This window comes from Larus michahellis, chromosome 1 (genome assembly GCF_964199755.1).
Source record: "Larus michahellis chromosome 1, bLarMic1.1, whole genome shotgun sequence".
Taxonomy (NCBI): Eukaryota; Metazoa; Chordata; class Aves; order Charadriiformes; family Laridae; genus Larus; species Larus michahellis.
Window position 1 is genome coordinate 126,333,343 of NC_133896.1, and position 16,928 is coordinate 126,350,270.

The 16,928-nt window shown below is 45.8% G+C and overlaps 1 protein-coding gene across 1 annotated transcript in view; it reads left to right on the plus strand.

Annotated features, from left to right (window-relative positions):
• The first annotated feature begins 14,027 nt into the window (after nt 1-14,027).
• PDXK (pyridoxal kinase) overlaps nt 14,028-16,928 on the plus strand; it is a 45,914-nt gene continuing 43,013 nt past the window's right edge. The window contains exon 1 of the mRNA XM_074603078.1: nt 14,028-14,481. Coding sequence (XP_074459179.1) covers nt 14,389-14,481 — 93 coding nt within the window. The 5' untranslated portion in view covers nt 14,028-14,388. The remainder of the gene's footprint in view (nt 14,482-16,928) is intronic.

A 16,928-nucleotide genomic window follows, 5' to 3' on the forward strand; every position in this document is an offset into this window, starting at 1 on the left:
GCGTGTGTTTTTATTAGACGTGGTGTCAGGTGGAGATCCCCGTTTGTAGTTTAGCCATGGGGCCAAGATATGACTTACTGCGTTACCTTATGCCACCTTCACGCCATCTTAGTGACTCTAGTGGAGTGCTGCACAGCAAAACTTGGGGTGCCTGCCCTGAACGACCAAGGGGTCGTTGTAAGATTCGGCACCCCTCGTGGTTCCTCATGGGATCCATGCAAGCAGGTTGGACCTGGACTGGCATTTCAGTGACCCGTACTGGCTGGCGTTTCCTAGAAGGTAGAAAATGTCTGTCTGGGCAACAGCCTGCAAAGTCACACAACCATATTTTACCTTTTATTCCCATCATGCAAATCAAGGAGAAACTGGTGCCCAGTGACAGGACAAGAGGTAATGGGCACAAACTTGAGCATAGAAAGTTCCACATAAACATGAGGAGGAACTTCTTTACCCTGAGGGTGGCAGAGCACTGGCACAGGCTGCCCAGAGGGATGGTGGAGTCTCCGTCTCTGGAGACATTCCAAACCCACCTGGACGTGTTCCTGTGCAACCTGCTCTGGGTGACCCTGCTCTGGCAGCGGGGTTGGACTAGATGATCTCCAGAGGTCCCTTCCAACCCCTGCCATCCTGTGATTCTGTAGGGCCTCTTTCAAGATTAATATAGTCTGTTGCAAAACTAGAAGTTGAACCATACAAACAACCCTTCCTGGGGAAAAACTTCTTTTAAAAAAAAAAGTGTATGGATTTTGTTACTTCAACATAACACTGCAACAGTTGTCATATGATATTTTGAAGAGATAAAATTATTAACATGATAATTCTGTTATCTCTAAAATAATTTCAGTATGTTTGACCAATCTGCTGCAGTCAGGTATCTGTAATGGCTCCATCCTAGATTATATGGACATGCTGGAATGTGTCCAGAGAAGGGCCATGAGGATGATGAGAGGGCTGGAGCACCTCTCCTATGAGGACAGGCTGAGAGAGTTGGGGTTGTTCAGTCTGGAGAAGAGAAGGCTCCGAGGAGACCTTATAGCAGCCTTCCAGTACCTGAAGGGGGCCTACTGGAGAGATGGGGAGGGACTTTTTAGGATGTCGGGTAATGGTAGGACTAGAGGGAATGGATTAAAACTAGAGATGGGACGATTCAGACTGGACATTAGGAAGAAGTTCTTCACCATGAGGGTGGTGAGACACTGGAACAGGTTGCCCAGAGAGGTGGTGGAAGCCCCATCCCTGGAAGTTTTTAAGGCCAGGCTGGATGGGGCTCGGAGCAACCTGATCTAGTGGGAGGTGTCCCTGCCCACGGCAGGGGTGTTGGAACTGGATGATCTTTAAGGTCCCTTCCAACCCTAACGATTCTATGATTCTATACCAATTCTAAACCAAGTAAGAGGAGTTGAAAGAATTTTTTTTCCTCTTATCCATGAGGGGGTGAGAGAGAGTATTCTCTGTTGTAGGACCCAAACAAGCAATTTGTATGTGTAAAAGCACAAACCAGTTTGAGGAGGAAAAACAAATATTTAATCTGCAAAAACATTGCAACATGTTGCAAATAATACAGTCAAATACTGTAATTACTGTAAATAAAATTCAAGGGGTGGTCAAAATACTCCTAGCGCCATTTTGCACAGTGGTTTCCTTAAGATAGCCATTTTATGGGCACATCTTCCTATTAGACACACGAGGGAAAATCTTTGGTTCTTTAGGAAGCCTTTTTAAAGGGGGTTTAAGAAACCTCCAAAACCTGTTTTTAGAACCCTGTTTGCATTAATTTTATCTTGGAAGATTAATTATTTTACAGAAATTGACTTTCAAAAAAGATAGGGCTGACTGTGTTCTGTAGTGCTGCTTATGTTGCTTATTTCTGAGAGGTAGGCTTCAGCTTTTAGCATCTCCATACTGTCTTTCTGATATTGGCCCCACACCGGAAAAAAATACAGAAATGTTAAAGGAGGCACTTGTGAGATTCTTTCCTATATAAGAAGTCTTTTGAACATTTCTTCTTGGAGAAGAGCTTTAAGGCATAGGCTTAAATTCCTTCCTGTTGTGTGTGGACACCTTTTGGGGAATTAGAGAAGAGCACTTATTAGTAACATCATTCCTTTAGGATTTGTACGTCATTCTTTTGAAATATCACAATGTTTTGGATTTGACACCAGCAGATATTAGCCAATTTCAAGAGTTGTGTTTTTAAAAAAAACAACAAACTCCAATGGCTTCAGCAGAAGTATTTTATAATGGTCCACATAGAACCCAGTGCAATTACACAGTTCCTAGGCTAAACTGTTCCTTATTTACATTTCTCTTGCAGGTATTTGTCTTGCATAATCAAAGTAAAGCCCTGGGAGGTTTGAATTCTGCTCACTGCGTGATTTTGAATGTGGGTACAAGTTCTGCAGTCTTGGAAACTGTCTCCTGTTTGCATTCCTGCAATGTTTGTTGCTGAAAAGCTGCCGTCGCTGTCTCTGTGGTTCACCTTCCCTGAAGACTAACAGGGCTAACGCGATGGTGAATGTAATACTCAGCACGCATTCAAGGTCAGAAAGGCAAAGAATTAAAACAGGGGGAAAAGACTGAAACTGGAGTTCAAGACCTGAATAACAGAAAAGCCAGACTTCTCCCCCAAAGTCCAGTAAGATTTTTGGGTGCACGTTTTCTCTAGAATTTTTCTGCTATTGAAAGCTTTAGTTTCATCAAGGCTTGGCTGGGCCCAGCCTGGACCATCCTCTGTGATACTGGTCAGAAGAGGATACAATAGTAAAACAGCGCTCAGTGAGAAAAGTTTGCTCTTTTCAAACTAGTGGGTATGTAGAGAGCACCCGTGATTAAATCATACCTCTTTGACACAGATTTGTAAAAAAAGTGGAAGTGCCAAGAGTTAGGCTTTCCACGGAAGTGAATTCCACACACTTGATTTTTTAGGAAGCAGATCTCATTCCAGTCTCAAGCCACATTTTCACAGGCTTTGCTACTATGGTAAACATCTGGGAGACATCTGCCATAAAATGAAGGCTGAAACTGTAAACACTTGTATAATCCAGTAATGTGTACTTGTCTCTGCAGAGTATTGCCACAGAATAATTTTGTTTCTGAAAAGAAAGCCCTCAAGTTTTTCCCTGTCATTAATCCCTTTGAAAGGAAGAACAGGAATCATTCACGAGATCTGCACTGCCTTCAAATAGATGGACAGGGACAGGAGAATACACACTGTTTCTTTCTTAGGAATCCACTCAGGAGCCCTTTACAGCAAGAGGGGAAGAAATTGCTGTTTGATGTTCGCAGCCTGCCAGATTGGCCACTGACGGCCTGAACTCCAACATGGTTGTTTGCCAAGAATAGGAAGTATTGCATTGCAATGTGATGCCAGGCGCACAGGAATTTGCAGTTGATCACTGGCACATTTAGGGCTTGCACATGATACAGACATTTTTGCTGATTATTTCTAACCAGCTGCGGACAGAGATGTTAACTGGCCGAGGAGCCTACCATGCTGATAATGATAGGCGGCTCATGTATCTGCCAGGACCAGATGGCAGCTTTTAGTTTTTGCCCATTTATCTCGTGCAATCTTTATATTTTTTCTCTATCAGTTTAGCTTATTTAAATATAGAGGTTGTTAGTTGCCCTGGAGAAAAATCTTTGCTATCAAACCTACTGGTATCTTGCTGGATGTTTTTCACTATATCGTTTTGGTAATTTATGCAAAACGTTTTTTCTCTTTCAGTAGCAGGGTACCAAATCTGAGAAGATGAAGGGTCCTCATAAGAAATCAACTCGTATGAAGCATCTTGCTTTCACTTAGGTGAGAGACTGAAATGAGTCCAAAACATCCTTATTTTCTGGCCTTCCCTTTCCAGAAGCCCAAGTCCAGATTCTGTGGCTTACACATAATTGCACTGCTCATGTCATGCTAATGGGCTGTAGTCTTAGGCTCCTGTTTTATCTCTTTTGCATTTGATATAGTTTTGGGGGACTGCCTTAGAACTGCTGCTGTTTGCTGAGAGGATCTTAAGCTGGTTTCCAGAAAATAATTGGTCATTATTCATGTTCCAAGAATGGAAGCTAGTGATTAATTTCCTCTTAATTTTTCTAACTTTGGCCATTTGTGTGAATTGCAGTTCTGGAGGAATGTATGAGGGGCTTAGGCTTCTCTTTTTTCTTTTTCTTTTTTTTTCTTTTTTAGATACCTATGGGTGCTAAACCAACAATGTACTTTAGTAGTAAATGCGAAATCTAGCAAACCTAGGTTCGTTCTGAAACTGCTGATGAAAGTGTGGTATGAAATCCTGGTCCCACTGATGTCTGCTAATTTTGTCCTACCATTATATTTTTGTACTAAGGAGGAAAACCAGGAGGCCTTCAGAATTACCTAGGTTAGCCGTTTCTGCTATTCACAATGCTCAAAGCTCAATAGTGCAGAGAATTGTCCCCTAACAGCACAGGCCAAATCAAGGGCAAGTTAGAAGGGAATTTCCATCCTGGAACAGAACTAACATCTCTCAGGCTCCTGAAATCTGTCTTCTATTATTACTATTTTGCTATTTAGTGAAACGACAGTAAATGGAAAAAATTACAGAGTTTATTTTTGAACTTACTGAATTTCATTCAGATTTTTAAAGGTTAATTTAAAGTAGAAAATCTTTCTGTAACCACTGAAGGAAAAGAACAAAATGAAATTACCATTACCCAGGTAACACGACTAGAAATAGACGCGGTATTAGTCAACTTAGCATGTACTCCCTGCAGCTTGAACTCAAATGCAAATCTGTTCTGTTTTGAGCACAGCAGTGGCCTGACTTCCCACTGCTTTGTGTGCACATTTCCCCAGGGAATAAGCTGTGTAGCGACGACGACGTAGCTTTGCCAAGCCGATATCCCCGAGCAGCGGGAGCTGAAGCAAGTGACTCATGACTGCAAGACGACAGCATGTGATGCAAGACACGCGCAGGACAAACTGCTGAGAGATGCAGGTCATGGCTGAGAGGTTCACTCCCACTGCCAGGAAAGGCCGTGTTCTTTTCCAGCTGTTACCATGTCTTATAAAACAAATATACATAGTGTGGCATTTCGGATCCAAAATCTATATCAAACAATTTTCAAGGTTAAATGTTAAAAACTGTGTGCAGAATTGCTTGCAAAATCAAAATGTTAAAAACAATGAAATAACACCGGTTTCTTCCCTCTTTTCCCCCAAGTGCCTTAAAAATGAAGCAAAAGCAAAATGAAAACGTTTGTATGCATTTCTCTAAAGCTGTTAATCATGACCACATGCCACGTTGTGCTGTATTGCACCATAACTGCTTGCATCTCCTACCTCTTTGCTTGCCACAGTAGGGTTTTGGTCTGCTGCTAGAAATACCTTGGTTGGCGAAGAGGTATGTACATTTACTCAGCTACCTCTTTAATGCTGGTGAATGGGTATTCAAGGAGAAAAGGGGGTACCTGGGATTAAGCTCCTGATAATAATGAGTTACTTTTCCCCAGTATTAGGTAGCAGATACTAAGTGCAATAGGACTGGATCCTGAGGGCATAAGCGTGGTCATTCAGGACAAAACCGCAAGCTGATCCTAGGCACTGTAGCTCCTGTAGCCAGCCAAAGGAGGCCTTCTGCTTCCTTTTCATTAACTTCAGCCATTTTGTTAAATGGACACTGAAACCAAAATGTGCATACATCTGCACCGTTCAAACTATTTCTGTACAGTTACTGGGAATTGTACTAATATAAAGGGTGTTTCTGCTTAGAATTTCACAGCAGAGTCTTGCATTGTTTTAAAGAGGAGTATTTTTAGGTTTCTGAAGGAGATAAGGATCAAGAATGCCACGCTATACAGTGCTGTTCAACTGTGACAGTGATGCCACATTTTACAAAGAACTTTGTTATCGCTGTCCTGTCTCTCAGCTTGACACCCGGCCCCTTGCATGTTTTTTGTAGGAGCAGTTCCATTTACTTCAATAAAACAACTGATGTGAGGATTGCAAGACTGGGCCTGACATTTGGAGGCTGATACATTGCATGATCTCCTCCCTGAGGCCCCATTTTGCAAAAATGCTCAGAATATATGGAGCTTTAGCCAGTCAGTGAAAGAGAACAGGTCTGAGTCGCAGGTATAAGAGAATGGATAGCCCGGTGTTACTCTTCTGATCATGTCATCTCTTAATATATTAAAAGACTTCTTTTTTTCTAAATGGCTACAATGCCAAGGCTACTCTGAGGTGTGGGAAAGATTGTATAGGCCCTTGTTCTGCAGGTTTCAAAGGCCATAAGAGAAGGGAGCATCCAGCAGTTTGCGTGATTGGATCTGGAGTACAGAAGTACACATATCACTTTCATTATGAGGACTGTTACGAGGACTGTTTCTCTCAATTCTATTTAAAGAAGTTGGGGCATCTACAAGTACGGTTCTCTGCATTATAATCGCTAGTAGAGTCAATATCGATTTAAGTCCAACAGTTTTTCTGCAGGCTGTTTTTTCACCAGAGCTGAGAGCATGTCAACCTTGTTAGTTTGCAGTTCTATTTCATGCTAGCTTTTGGAGAAACATCACTGATGGGTGCTCTTTTTGTACTACAGAGTGCAGCCCCCCTGCCTGTCAAAGGGTTTAGAATGGCCTTTTTAATTCCCCCATGGAGAACAGCTTTGATGGCAAGTTTCAATAATCTGCTTGCTTTTACTGAGAAAATGGCTCCTTCTCTGCCATTATTGACAATTCCTGACAAAGTTAATCATTTTAATACGGGCTAAGTGAAAATTTGATCTGAAACAAAACTAACACCCCCCTCCTACAACAAATGCTGCTCATACTTTATTATTACTATTACAATCATAAATTGGTACTTTACAATCTGTCTTAGCAAACATTCAACTGACTAGCAAAAATCAGTATCTTAAATACAGATGGTCTTCTGACTGGCGAGTTGACAATTATTACTCTCCACTGGTCCAATTTTGCTGTCTTGAAGAGTTGTTGAGAAAAGGAAAGGCTATTGATAGGATTTTTACATAACCTTGACCTTTTATTTTCTGTCAATGCCTACAATGATTTAGGGAATCCATATACAATTTACAAAATCTGATTTAAGATCCTCTCTCTATGCATCTTTTATCAAGCTGAGTGTGTCATATTCTTGGCAGCCCCATATCTTTTCTGTTGTGCTCATGTAGAAAATCTGGACTTCAGGAGACCTTGGTAGTTAATGCCGTCTGTCCCCCATTCCAATACAAACTTAAATATAGCTATCAATATTTATAAAAATATTTCTTCCACTAGTTATGAAACACAAACAAACTGAAGATAAAAACTCATCAGTCTTCCAAAGCAATCTCTTCCTGTGCTGTTGATAATCCTTTGTATAATGGAGGTATTATGGACATCAGTTTATTCCCTTCTGCTCCTTCACAGAACTGTGTTATATGTATTTGTAGACTGTTACTAGAATAGAGCTTTCATTAAGCTAAAGAAAGCATTTCCTTCTAGGTTGTGTGTCCTGAGCCTTGGATCCTTCTTACGGCCTCTCACATTGTTCTTTCACGAAATGTTGTTCCAAAAACTAGGCAGTATTCCCCCAGAGACCCCCTACCAGTGCTGAATATGCAGCAAGGATTACTTCATGTGTCTTGCTGACTATATTGTTGTTTATACAGTCCGAAAGGTGATTACCTTTATTGCAATATTGTGACATTGTTGACCCATGTTAAGCTTGTTATTCACTGTAATCTCACAATTGCTTCATGCATAGTGAGTTGGAATTCCAAAGGGTAACAACACAGACCTAGGAAGGCAATGTCCTATGCAACAAGTGGCCCGTAAAGGTGTTTTTCCTGTCTGGCCAGGAGCAAAGAAGGTGGGTAAAGATGTGTATCTTCCTGGATGGATGGCTGGCCAATTGTCATGTGTGTTATTGCCTCAGGTCTGCCATGGGGTGTATTACTTTTTGGTGTATTGACAGGCTGAGCAGACATCTGGGGGAGATGTGAGAAGGACTTAGAGGAGCTGTAGAAGGAGAGAGCACAGGAGGAACAAGGAACATTTGTGGAAGAAACATTGCCAGTTGTTAATAAAGTGTTGTCTTTCTGACTATTCTCTCTCTTTATCAAATTATGATAATTCATGATTTTCAGAAAACATTCTGCTCTGACCAAGAACTGGTTTGAGAGATCAGGTTACCTTAAAAAAAAAAACCATAAAACTCCGTGCACCACCCAGTGACGAGGTCAGGAGCTTGAGAAGGTATCATCCCAGTACTACAGAAGCAGCTGTAGTAGGAATCCTAAGACAGCTTCTCTATTGCCTACATTTGACCTAACCTGGCCTGCCTTTTTATTTTTGTCCTAATGAAGCCCTTTGTCACACATTGAATGGTTATTTGCTCTTTCAGTAGTACTAGTGACCCCCAGATTTGGAGGAGTACCTGGGAGTTGATTTTTTTCAAACAGAACAGGCTTGAGAAGGATAGCATAACAGAATGCATGATGACTACGGAGTTGAAGTCTAGCTTCATTTCTCTTTCTAAGACACACATTCTTTTGTATGAGGAAGGGGCCTGACTTCTTAAAGAATAAATAAGGCAAAATCTTTAAAAAAACACTGCTCAGAAACTGAGTGCTCACATTTAAATGAGCTGCTTTCTGGAAGGGAAGAAGAATTGTTTTCTGGTCTTTGTTTTGCTTGTGGCAACTTCTTTAGTGTATAGACAATATAGGTTCCCCCATATTTTGAAAAGTGTTGGAGCTCAATACTGTTGAGTCACCCCCTTGCTTACGTTTGGTTATGTGTGCAAGTTCTACTCCTTAATCCATGAAAAAGACTTAGAATTTTACAGTTTAGAGTATAAAGGGAGGCTTCAGATGTTGCTCTGGGATAAGCATAAAGATTTCTGGGAGTACTTGCCTTTGCTAGACCTTTCAGAATATTAGGGAGAAGGTATCAATCCTGCATAGAATGGGTTTCTCCACTTGGTTGGAGAAACAGCATGTGTGTTCCCCTGGAACAAATACTCTTTCACTGCCAGCAGCTGCAGAGGAAAGCAGAGCTCTGCATTTTCACCCTCCCTGCCTTCCTACAAAGGGCCTCAGGGTTATCACTCTCACAGACCTTATCAGTCTGAAAGGAAGGTGTAGCGAGGTTGGGATCGGTCTCTTCTCCCAAGTAACAAGTGATAGGACAAGAGGAAATGGCCTCAAGTTGTGCCAGGGGAGGTTTAGATTGGGTATTAGGAAAAATTTCTTCACTGAAAGGGTTATCAAACATTGGAAGAGGCTGCCCAGAGAAGTGGCTGAGTCACCATCCCTGGAGGTATTTAAAAGACATGTTGATGTGGTGCTGAGGGACATGGTTTAGTGGTGGACTTGGCAGTGTTAGGTTAACAGTTGGACTTGATGATCTTAAAGTTCTTTTCCAACCTAAATGATTCTATGATTGCTACCCATGCTGCAGTTTTCTCCCTTAGGTGTACAAGCAGCCTGGTATCAGCTGTGCTGATGGGAGCTTTCCTGAAGCCTGTTCCTTGCTTTGACTAGGTGGTCTACTAGGTGCAGGAGTAGCAGCTGTATAAAACCTAAGAGCAAGTATTAACAAACGTGTGAGGTGTGCTTTCCTTCTTAGGGGAGGAACTTGCTCCAGTAAGAATGTCAGACATTGTCAGACATGCTTGGGCAGTTTTTAGAAAAAACAGCTGTAAATTCCCGAACACTTGCTGGCATCTTCTTTGGACAGTATATCATTATCAGGAAGGGAAAGATACAGCTGGTGTTGGCACTACAGAGACAAACTATTAATGTCATTGCACAACTCTCTTAGTTGAGGCCCAGATGTGGAACCCACAAGACAGATCTTCTTGTGTCATCCCCAAAAGGCACATATGCCAGTATGTATGTATCATATGCTTAAAAGGTCAAAGTGGAGCATTAAGCTCTATTGCCGAGGAAGGGTGGAAAAGCAGGGAAAAAGGACATCTGTATTCCAACAATTGCTCTCCAAGCTAGAGGAAGGCCAAAGAAACTTTATTCTTCAGCATATCAAGAGATATGGAAAAACACAGGATAACAGCACTTCAGCGTTTGTTGCGTCGTGTTTGTGGAGGCTTCAAGAGCAGCAAAATGGAGGCACAGATGCATTCTGTTCTGCAGTAGCCACTCCCTTGAAAAGCACAGGACATATGCAGCAATTGCTGTTTAATGAAAAACAGTGGTTTGGACTTTGGGCTGAATAAGCAAGTTGTTAAGTAGTTTTCATGTTAACTGCTTGCAGTATGTGTCTTGTACAGGTATGTACTACAGAGCAGGCTGCGTCCTTTGGATGTGCATCACGGGAGCGGCACGTGGATGTGGCATACGGCTTACTGCATGTATATGTTTTTCTTTATAGCGTGTGCGTTCTGTACTTGTTTATTATGATGAATGTCAAATATAAACAGGGCTAGAAACTTCTCTAGGGCTGCTTAGCCTTTTCCATGTGAGACCTTAATTTTAGTTGTTTATAAATTTGCCAGCCCCTCAGTGTTTTCAGAGACAGTTTCTGTCTCAGGTTCATTTTGGGGTAAGAGAAGGAGAGAGAACAGAGGGAAAGAATATAAGCTAGAACAATTGAATCATGTCTGGAAATGAGTCTTGCAGACGACAAAGAATATTTCCCCCCCTCCATTTTTTGCAACCTTTCTTTTAAAAGATGATGACATCTTAAGCTCTGGAACCCTGAATTTCTTATTTGGGGGAAGACAATGATTTCATGTCAAGAAAGAAGTCATTTTCTGTGCTCTGTTAATATTTGCTAGTGCTTTAAATTCTTCAAATTTTTGTCTTCTTTAGATTTGACCTGCAGCTGGACTGTATCCTGTCTGGGCTCAGCGCTGCAAATGGAAGTAGGGAGCCTTGTCTTTTCCTCCCCTGTGAGTTCAGAAAACGCCATCATCGATCAGGTTGCCTGATTTGGACCAAAGCAAGACGTCTTGGTGAGAAGAGTGCAGGTGGGAATGGGTCAAGGAATTTGAAGCAGGAGAGGAAAGTGAGACAAAATGACACTACATTAAGAGTGATCACTAAAAACTGAGACTAGATAGTCAAGGACATGGACTTGAGAAATATGGAAAGAAAGAAATGATGGTGGAGTTATTGAAGAGGGAAACAGAACTGCTCAAGTCAGAGGAAAAATAAGAGGGAAAACTGGCACAAAAAGTTAGCAATGCAAGGAATATGAAAGAGGTAACAAACCTGGCAAGCAGTTTTGGCTCTAAGAATGGTGAGAGGAGGAAAATTAGGACTTGGAACCCTGCAGGTTGAGTGACTCAGTGGAGGAAAGCAGGCAAGGAGCCTGCAGGTGGAGAATGGAGACAGGTGACCAGACACTGAGGAAGATCACATCCCAATATACGCCTCTGCTCTAATTCTTCTGGCTTACCCTGCCACCCAGACCTGTGTCCCTTTGACACAGGTGCAAAATGCTGTTTTGTAATGTTTTCCCAGACTGCTGGATCTGGTGCATACATTGTGCAGATCATTTATTGTTCTGACCCTATCTGTGTTCCAAGGAGATGCACCAATTTCTACAATTCAAAAAAATACCTACATTCATAGGTACTGGAGAAACTGTTAGTAGTAAGGCCAGCCTAGGACAAGCCCTAAGTTTTGCGACTGGAGTGACAACAGAAAAGAGCACAGTATGTTCCCTCATTTTCTGACAGATTACTTATGATGAGGAAAATATGCTTTCATGTTGCTGAGAAATAATCATGCTATTTCAAGAGCCAATTTAAAGCTATCCACTAAGAAGAACAAGAGGCATCAGGCATGATTTCTTCTTGTGAAGGGATCTTTGACTGAACTTGTGACGGTCAATAATGACAAATGGCCAGAGGAAGATGAAATTCCCAAACAGGTTATGAAGTCCTATCTCAGCAGAGTCTTGATGTATTGTAGCACTTGCCAGCCAACACATCTTCTTTTACTCTTTGGCAGCCCTCTGAAGGTTTTTTTTTGTGTGCGTCAATATCATACAATTGCACTCACTTCAAAACCTGATTGCGAGGGCAGTGCTCTGTCAGGGTGCCCACATCTCCAGCCATGGTGACACCACAGGGCATTGCGTGGGGCTGCCTGTGGTGTCCATGGCTCTACAGGGCTTTCTGGACACTGGAGGAGGGGAAGCTGTAGCACTGTTGGGATGTGTGCACTGCTCTTGGCTTTCCAGGGGCAGGTCTGGCAAGCACAGTGGTGTGGGGGAGCATGGACAGCAAATCATAGAATCATAGAATGGTTTGTGTTGGAAGGGACCTTAAAGATCATCTAGTTCCAAACCCCCTGCCATGGGCAGGGACACCTCCCACTAGACCAGGCTGCTCAAAGCCCCATCCAGCCTGGCCTTGAACACTTCCAGGGATGGGGCATCCACAGCGCCTCTGGGCAACCTGTTCCAGTGTCTCACCGCCCTCACAGTAAAGAATTTCTTCCCAATATCAAATCTAAATCTCCCCTCTTTCAGTTTAAAACTGTTAGCCCTCATCCTATTGCTACACTCCCTGATAAAGAGTCCCTCCCCATCCTTCCAGTAGGCCCCCTTTAGGTACTGGAAGGCTGCTATAAGGTCTCCCCGGAGCCTTCCCTTCTCCAGGCTGAACAATCCCAACTCTCTCAGCCTCTCTCCTCTTCACAGGAGAGGTGCTCCAGCCCCCTCATCATCTTCATGGCCCTCCTCTGGACCCATTCCAACAGGTCCATGTCCTTCCTGTACTGAGGCTGGACACAGTACTCCAGGTGGGGGCTCATGAGAGCGGTGTAGAGGGGTAGAATCACTTCCCTTGACCTCCTGGACATGCTAATGGTGGTTGTCGCACAGGGTGGGTGGTGCAGGAGGGTTGGCTGGCCAACAATGTGTGTATTGGACAATGTTTGGACATACCTATGGGCGCTGGAAGTGTGCTTTGAGGTGTCAGATGCCATGGTGTTGTCCAGTGAGGGCCCGAGAGAAGTGATGGTGGCAGATGGTGTGACGTGAGAGTGGGACAAGGTGGGTCCATGTGCATGGGTGTTGCAGATGGAATGATGCACTTCACTGGTAGAGAGAAGCAGCAATACACTTATTGCTATAAAACAGGGGTGTAACAAAGTTTGATGGTAAATGTGACGGTGTTTTAACAAGATTCGAGATGGCAAGGCACACTTGGTTATTTACTGTATGGAGGCCAGGGTCAGACAGAACTGTCAGGGAGACCCTCCTGTTGAGTCATGAGGTTCAGAAAGGACCCCCTTGCTTTCTAATCTTCTCAGAGAGGAGTCTAGGTGCGGCTGGATCCAATCCTAGTGCCAGACTTGGTTTGTGTCTAAAGAATTAGAGATGCACAATCAATCCTTTATATCACTTAGCTAAGATTTCAGTTTTGCACGCTATTAGTCACTTACTAAGGATCTGTTCTGGCAAGGAATCTCTGAATCTCGAGGAGTAACTTTGAGAGGCGTCCCAGCTCAAGGGGAGCGTGCAGCCCACTGCTGCGCAGGAAAGCTCAAAGGGCTCTTGGGCTGTCCACTATTTATGGGGGTAGGATGATTGACCTGTGGTCATTTGCACACTGACCACAGTACCAGCCTTGTTCCAGATAGCCCTTGGCTGTATCCGTCTCCTCAAAACCACATCGAGACAGATGGAGCCATCATGACCAGATCCACCCATTGTGGCCACCACGGGTGGTTATCCGGGAGGTGAAGGTCAGGTTGGCACCTGGGGAGGACCACCCCTGTCACGGCAGGCCGTGGGTACGTAGTGTTTGTAAGGGGCATGTGGCCTGGCTTGCGGGACCACCAGCCCCTACAAGGTGGCTGTGTGCTGGGGAAGGCTGGGCCACACCGGGCCACTGCCTCTGTGGGTGTCGCACCCGTACCGGGGACACACACGACACACAACCCCTCCCGCGGCCGAGGGGACGCGGCACCTTGCCGGCCAGAGCGGGCCGAGGCGGCGGCTCGGGGGCAGGGAGGCCTCAGCCGTGCGGGCGCTGGGCCCGCACCGCCCTGCGGGACGGCGCCCAGTGCGGCAGGGGCGGCCGTTGAGGCGCATGACGGCGCGCGGCGGGCGGAAGCCGCGGCGGGACCCGCAGCGAGGAACACCGCAGCTTGGGGGGGAGGCCATTAGCTGCCGCCGGTGGTCGCTGCTGCCGCCGCCGCCGCCACCACCGCCACCCCCGAGGCAGCGAGGGGCGGGGGCAGCCACTCAGCGGCCTCCCCGATCGCCTGACGGCCGCGGCGGGGTGTGTGGGTGTGTGTGTGTGTGTGTGACAGGGAGGGGGCGGGCGAGCGCGTGACGCCCGCCGCGCTCCGCCCCCTCCCCGTCCTCCCCTCCTCGCTCCTGCTGCCGGCGCCGCCACCTCGGCCCGGCGCGGGCGGGCGGCGCGGAGCGGCCATGGAGCTGGAGCGCGAGTGCCGGGTGCTCTCCATCCAGAGCCACGTCGTCCGCGGCTACGTGGGCAACAAGGCGGCCACCTTCCCCCTGCAGGTGAGCGGGGCGCGGGCCGGCCCTCCGCCGCTCGCCCCGCCGCTGTGCCCTCCTTGCGTGGCGGCGAGGGAAGCCGGGCAAGGTGGTGTGACGGGCGACAAGGGCTGCCCCGGCGGGCTCCGGCCCCTGGGAGAGCGGGTGGCTCCTGCCAAGTGGGGTTAAGGTCAAGGGACAGCCGAGAGCAGCCCGCCGGGGCGCCCTCCCCGCCGGCTCAGGTACCAGAGCGCGGGCAGCCGGCGGCAGGCACCGTCCCGGGGCTCCGCGCAGCCCGGCGAGCCGGGGCCGGTGCGGCTGCGCCTCCCGCCGGCTCCGCGCTCGGCCCGGCCCGGCCCGGCCCGGGGCTCCCCCGCGAACGTCGTGTCTTCTCGCTGGCTTGAGGCTGTGGTACGGGCGAGCGAGCTGAAGCCGGGGGGGGAGGGGGGCGGCGGGGAGGCGTGAGGGGAGCCCTTCTGGTGGGTTTGCTCGGCTTCACGCCGCGGTGCTCCGCGGGCTCCCGTGCCCGTCGCCGAGGCGTGTGCTCCGGCTTCTCCTTCAGCATGTCGGCGCTGCCGTTAACGGGCGCGGGCAGCTTGGGTTTGGCTGTCCCGTGCTGGGGACGGGGAGCCGGGCTTGGTGGACTGGTGGCCTTGTGCTGGTACGAAGCTAAGCTCCTCTGTTCCTAGTGGGTGGTGGAGCTGGGTAAGCCCCCAGCCCTGGGTTTCTGGGGATCTAGAAAAGCTGTAATAGGGTATAAGGGCCATTTAATGACTGTGCAAGGCTGGGCCAGAGAAACTAGCTTATGTGGCCTGGGGCTTGAGGGTATAATTGGATCTTGGCCTTCATGGCTGTCATGTGCTGACCTCGGAGTTGCTTGCTAAGGTCTAGCTGATAGTGGGAACACATTGGTGTGCTTTAGGGCCAGCCTTCGTACGTCTCGCTGTTCTCTCTTGTGAAGTGTCTGTATCGTAAGGGGCTAATTTGCAGCCTTTACCATCAAGAAGTCTTTGTTTCTTGACACATGTGTGGCTTTATGAAGCTTGTTGTCTCAGAATCCCATTGCCAGAGCACAGTGGGTTGTGACATTGGCTATCTTGGTACATGCTTAACAAACGATGGTGTAATCTCCCTTGAGTAGACAGGAGAGGTGGTGTAATCTGATAAATGATGCGCTTGAGACCAGGCCTTGCAACAAGCTAACATCACACCCCTTTATCGCCATCCAAGTATAATGTAACTAAGTCTCTTGAAAATTAATATATGATGAAGGGTGATGTAGTTATGAAATCCATGTATTGTGGAAAAATCTGTTTATGTGGAGACCCACGTCATGATCTGCAGGCCAACCCTTCCTCCTTTCCTAACAGAATGATCTCTAAATTGTGCTTTCCTGACCCGCCTTGCCCTCACTTCTTCCCCCAGCTATTTTTGTGCTGGCAGAAGTGCACACAGTAGTACCTGTTTCAGAAACCTTCCGTCTCTTAAAAACTGTTGTCTTCATTTTAATTCTGTGTCAGAGGTTCTCTTTACTCATCTGTAACTCAACCGAAAGTGGCATATGAGCCCTTGTATGGGTGTCTTGAATGACTTGGCAAATCAGTTCCTGTAAAGTGTCTTCAGTTCCTTGACTATGACACTATAAAATACTACTGTAGTTAAAAAGTCTTATTGATGTTGTAGCTGGGTTCTGTTTAGGAGGCTAACACACTCACACTGTGTAATGTTCCTCAGTGTATAGTGTCACAAGAAGTTGCTGGGGTGTGTGGGGGGAAAAGATAGTTGGGGAACAACTTCACTACAGGCTGCACTTGAAAATCCTATATAGGCAGCCCTTAACGAAGTTGTGCTTGCTGTGAAGTTATTTAAACCCTGGTTTTGCTAGAACATCAGATGTAGTGAGTTGCCACCAAGCGAAACTTTCCCTGTTTCAAGAAAACATAAGTAAGGAAAGGAGTTACAAACCTGAGTCTCCTTATTTTTTTTTGTATAGATAAAAGTGAAACCTAATGCTAGTCCTGAGGATGGGTGCAAATCTGGCATGCTTATGTTATTTCCTGTTCTCTTGTTCTCTTTTTTACTCTGGTCTTCTGAACCAATAACGGTTAAGTGAGGCTTCCTTCTGAGCTCGTCAGTATGGAGTTTGCAAGGCAAGATGTATGTAGATATGTGTGTGTATGCCTGTGAGGTCTGATGGGCTGAAATCCTGACAGAACAGTTCAGGAATCTGCATTTGGACAGCAGCATCCAAATAGAAAACCAGACGTGGTTTCACCTGCTGTTTGCAGACTTCTGCAAAAACATCAGTCATGTTTGAATGATCTTTGGTGTAGGTCTATGACATTATTATTTATTAGAAATAGCCAGTGTAGCACAGTGCACAGCAGAGAACTCTTTAGTCTCTTTTTCCAACCGGTTGGTTTCGCTTTATCAGGCTTCCATTACACTAAAGGCTAAAGTATTTAAAAAGTATT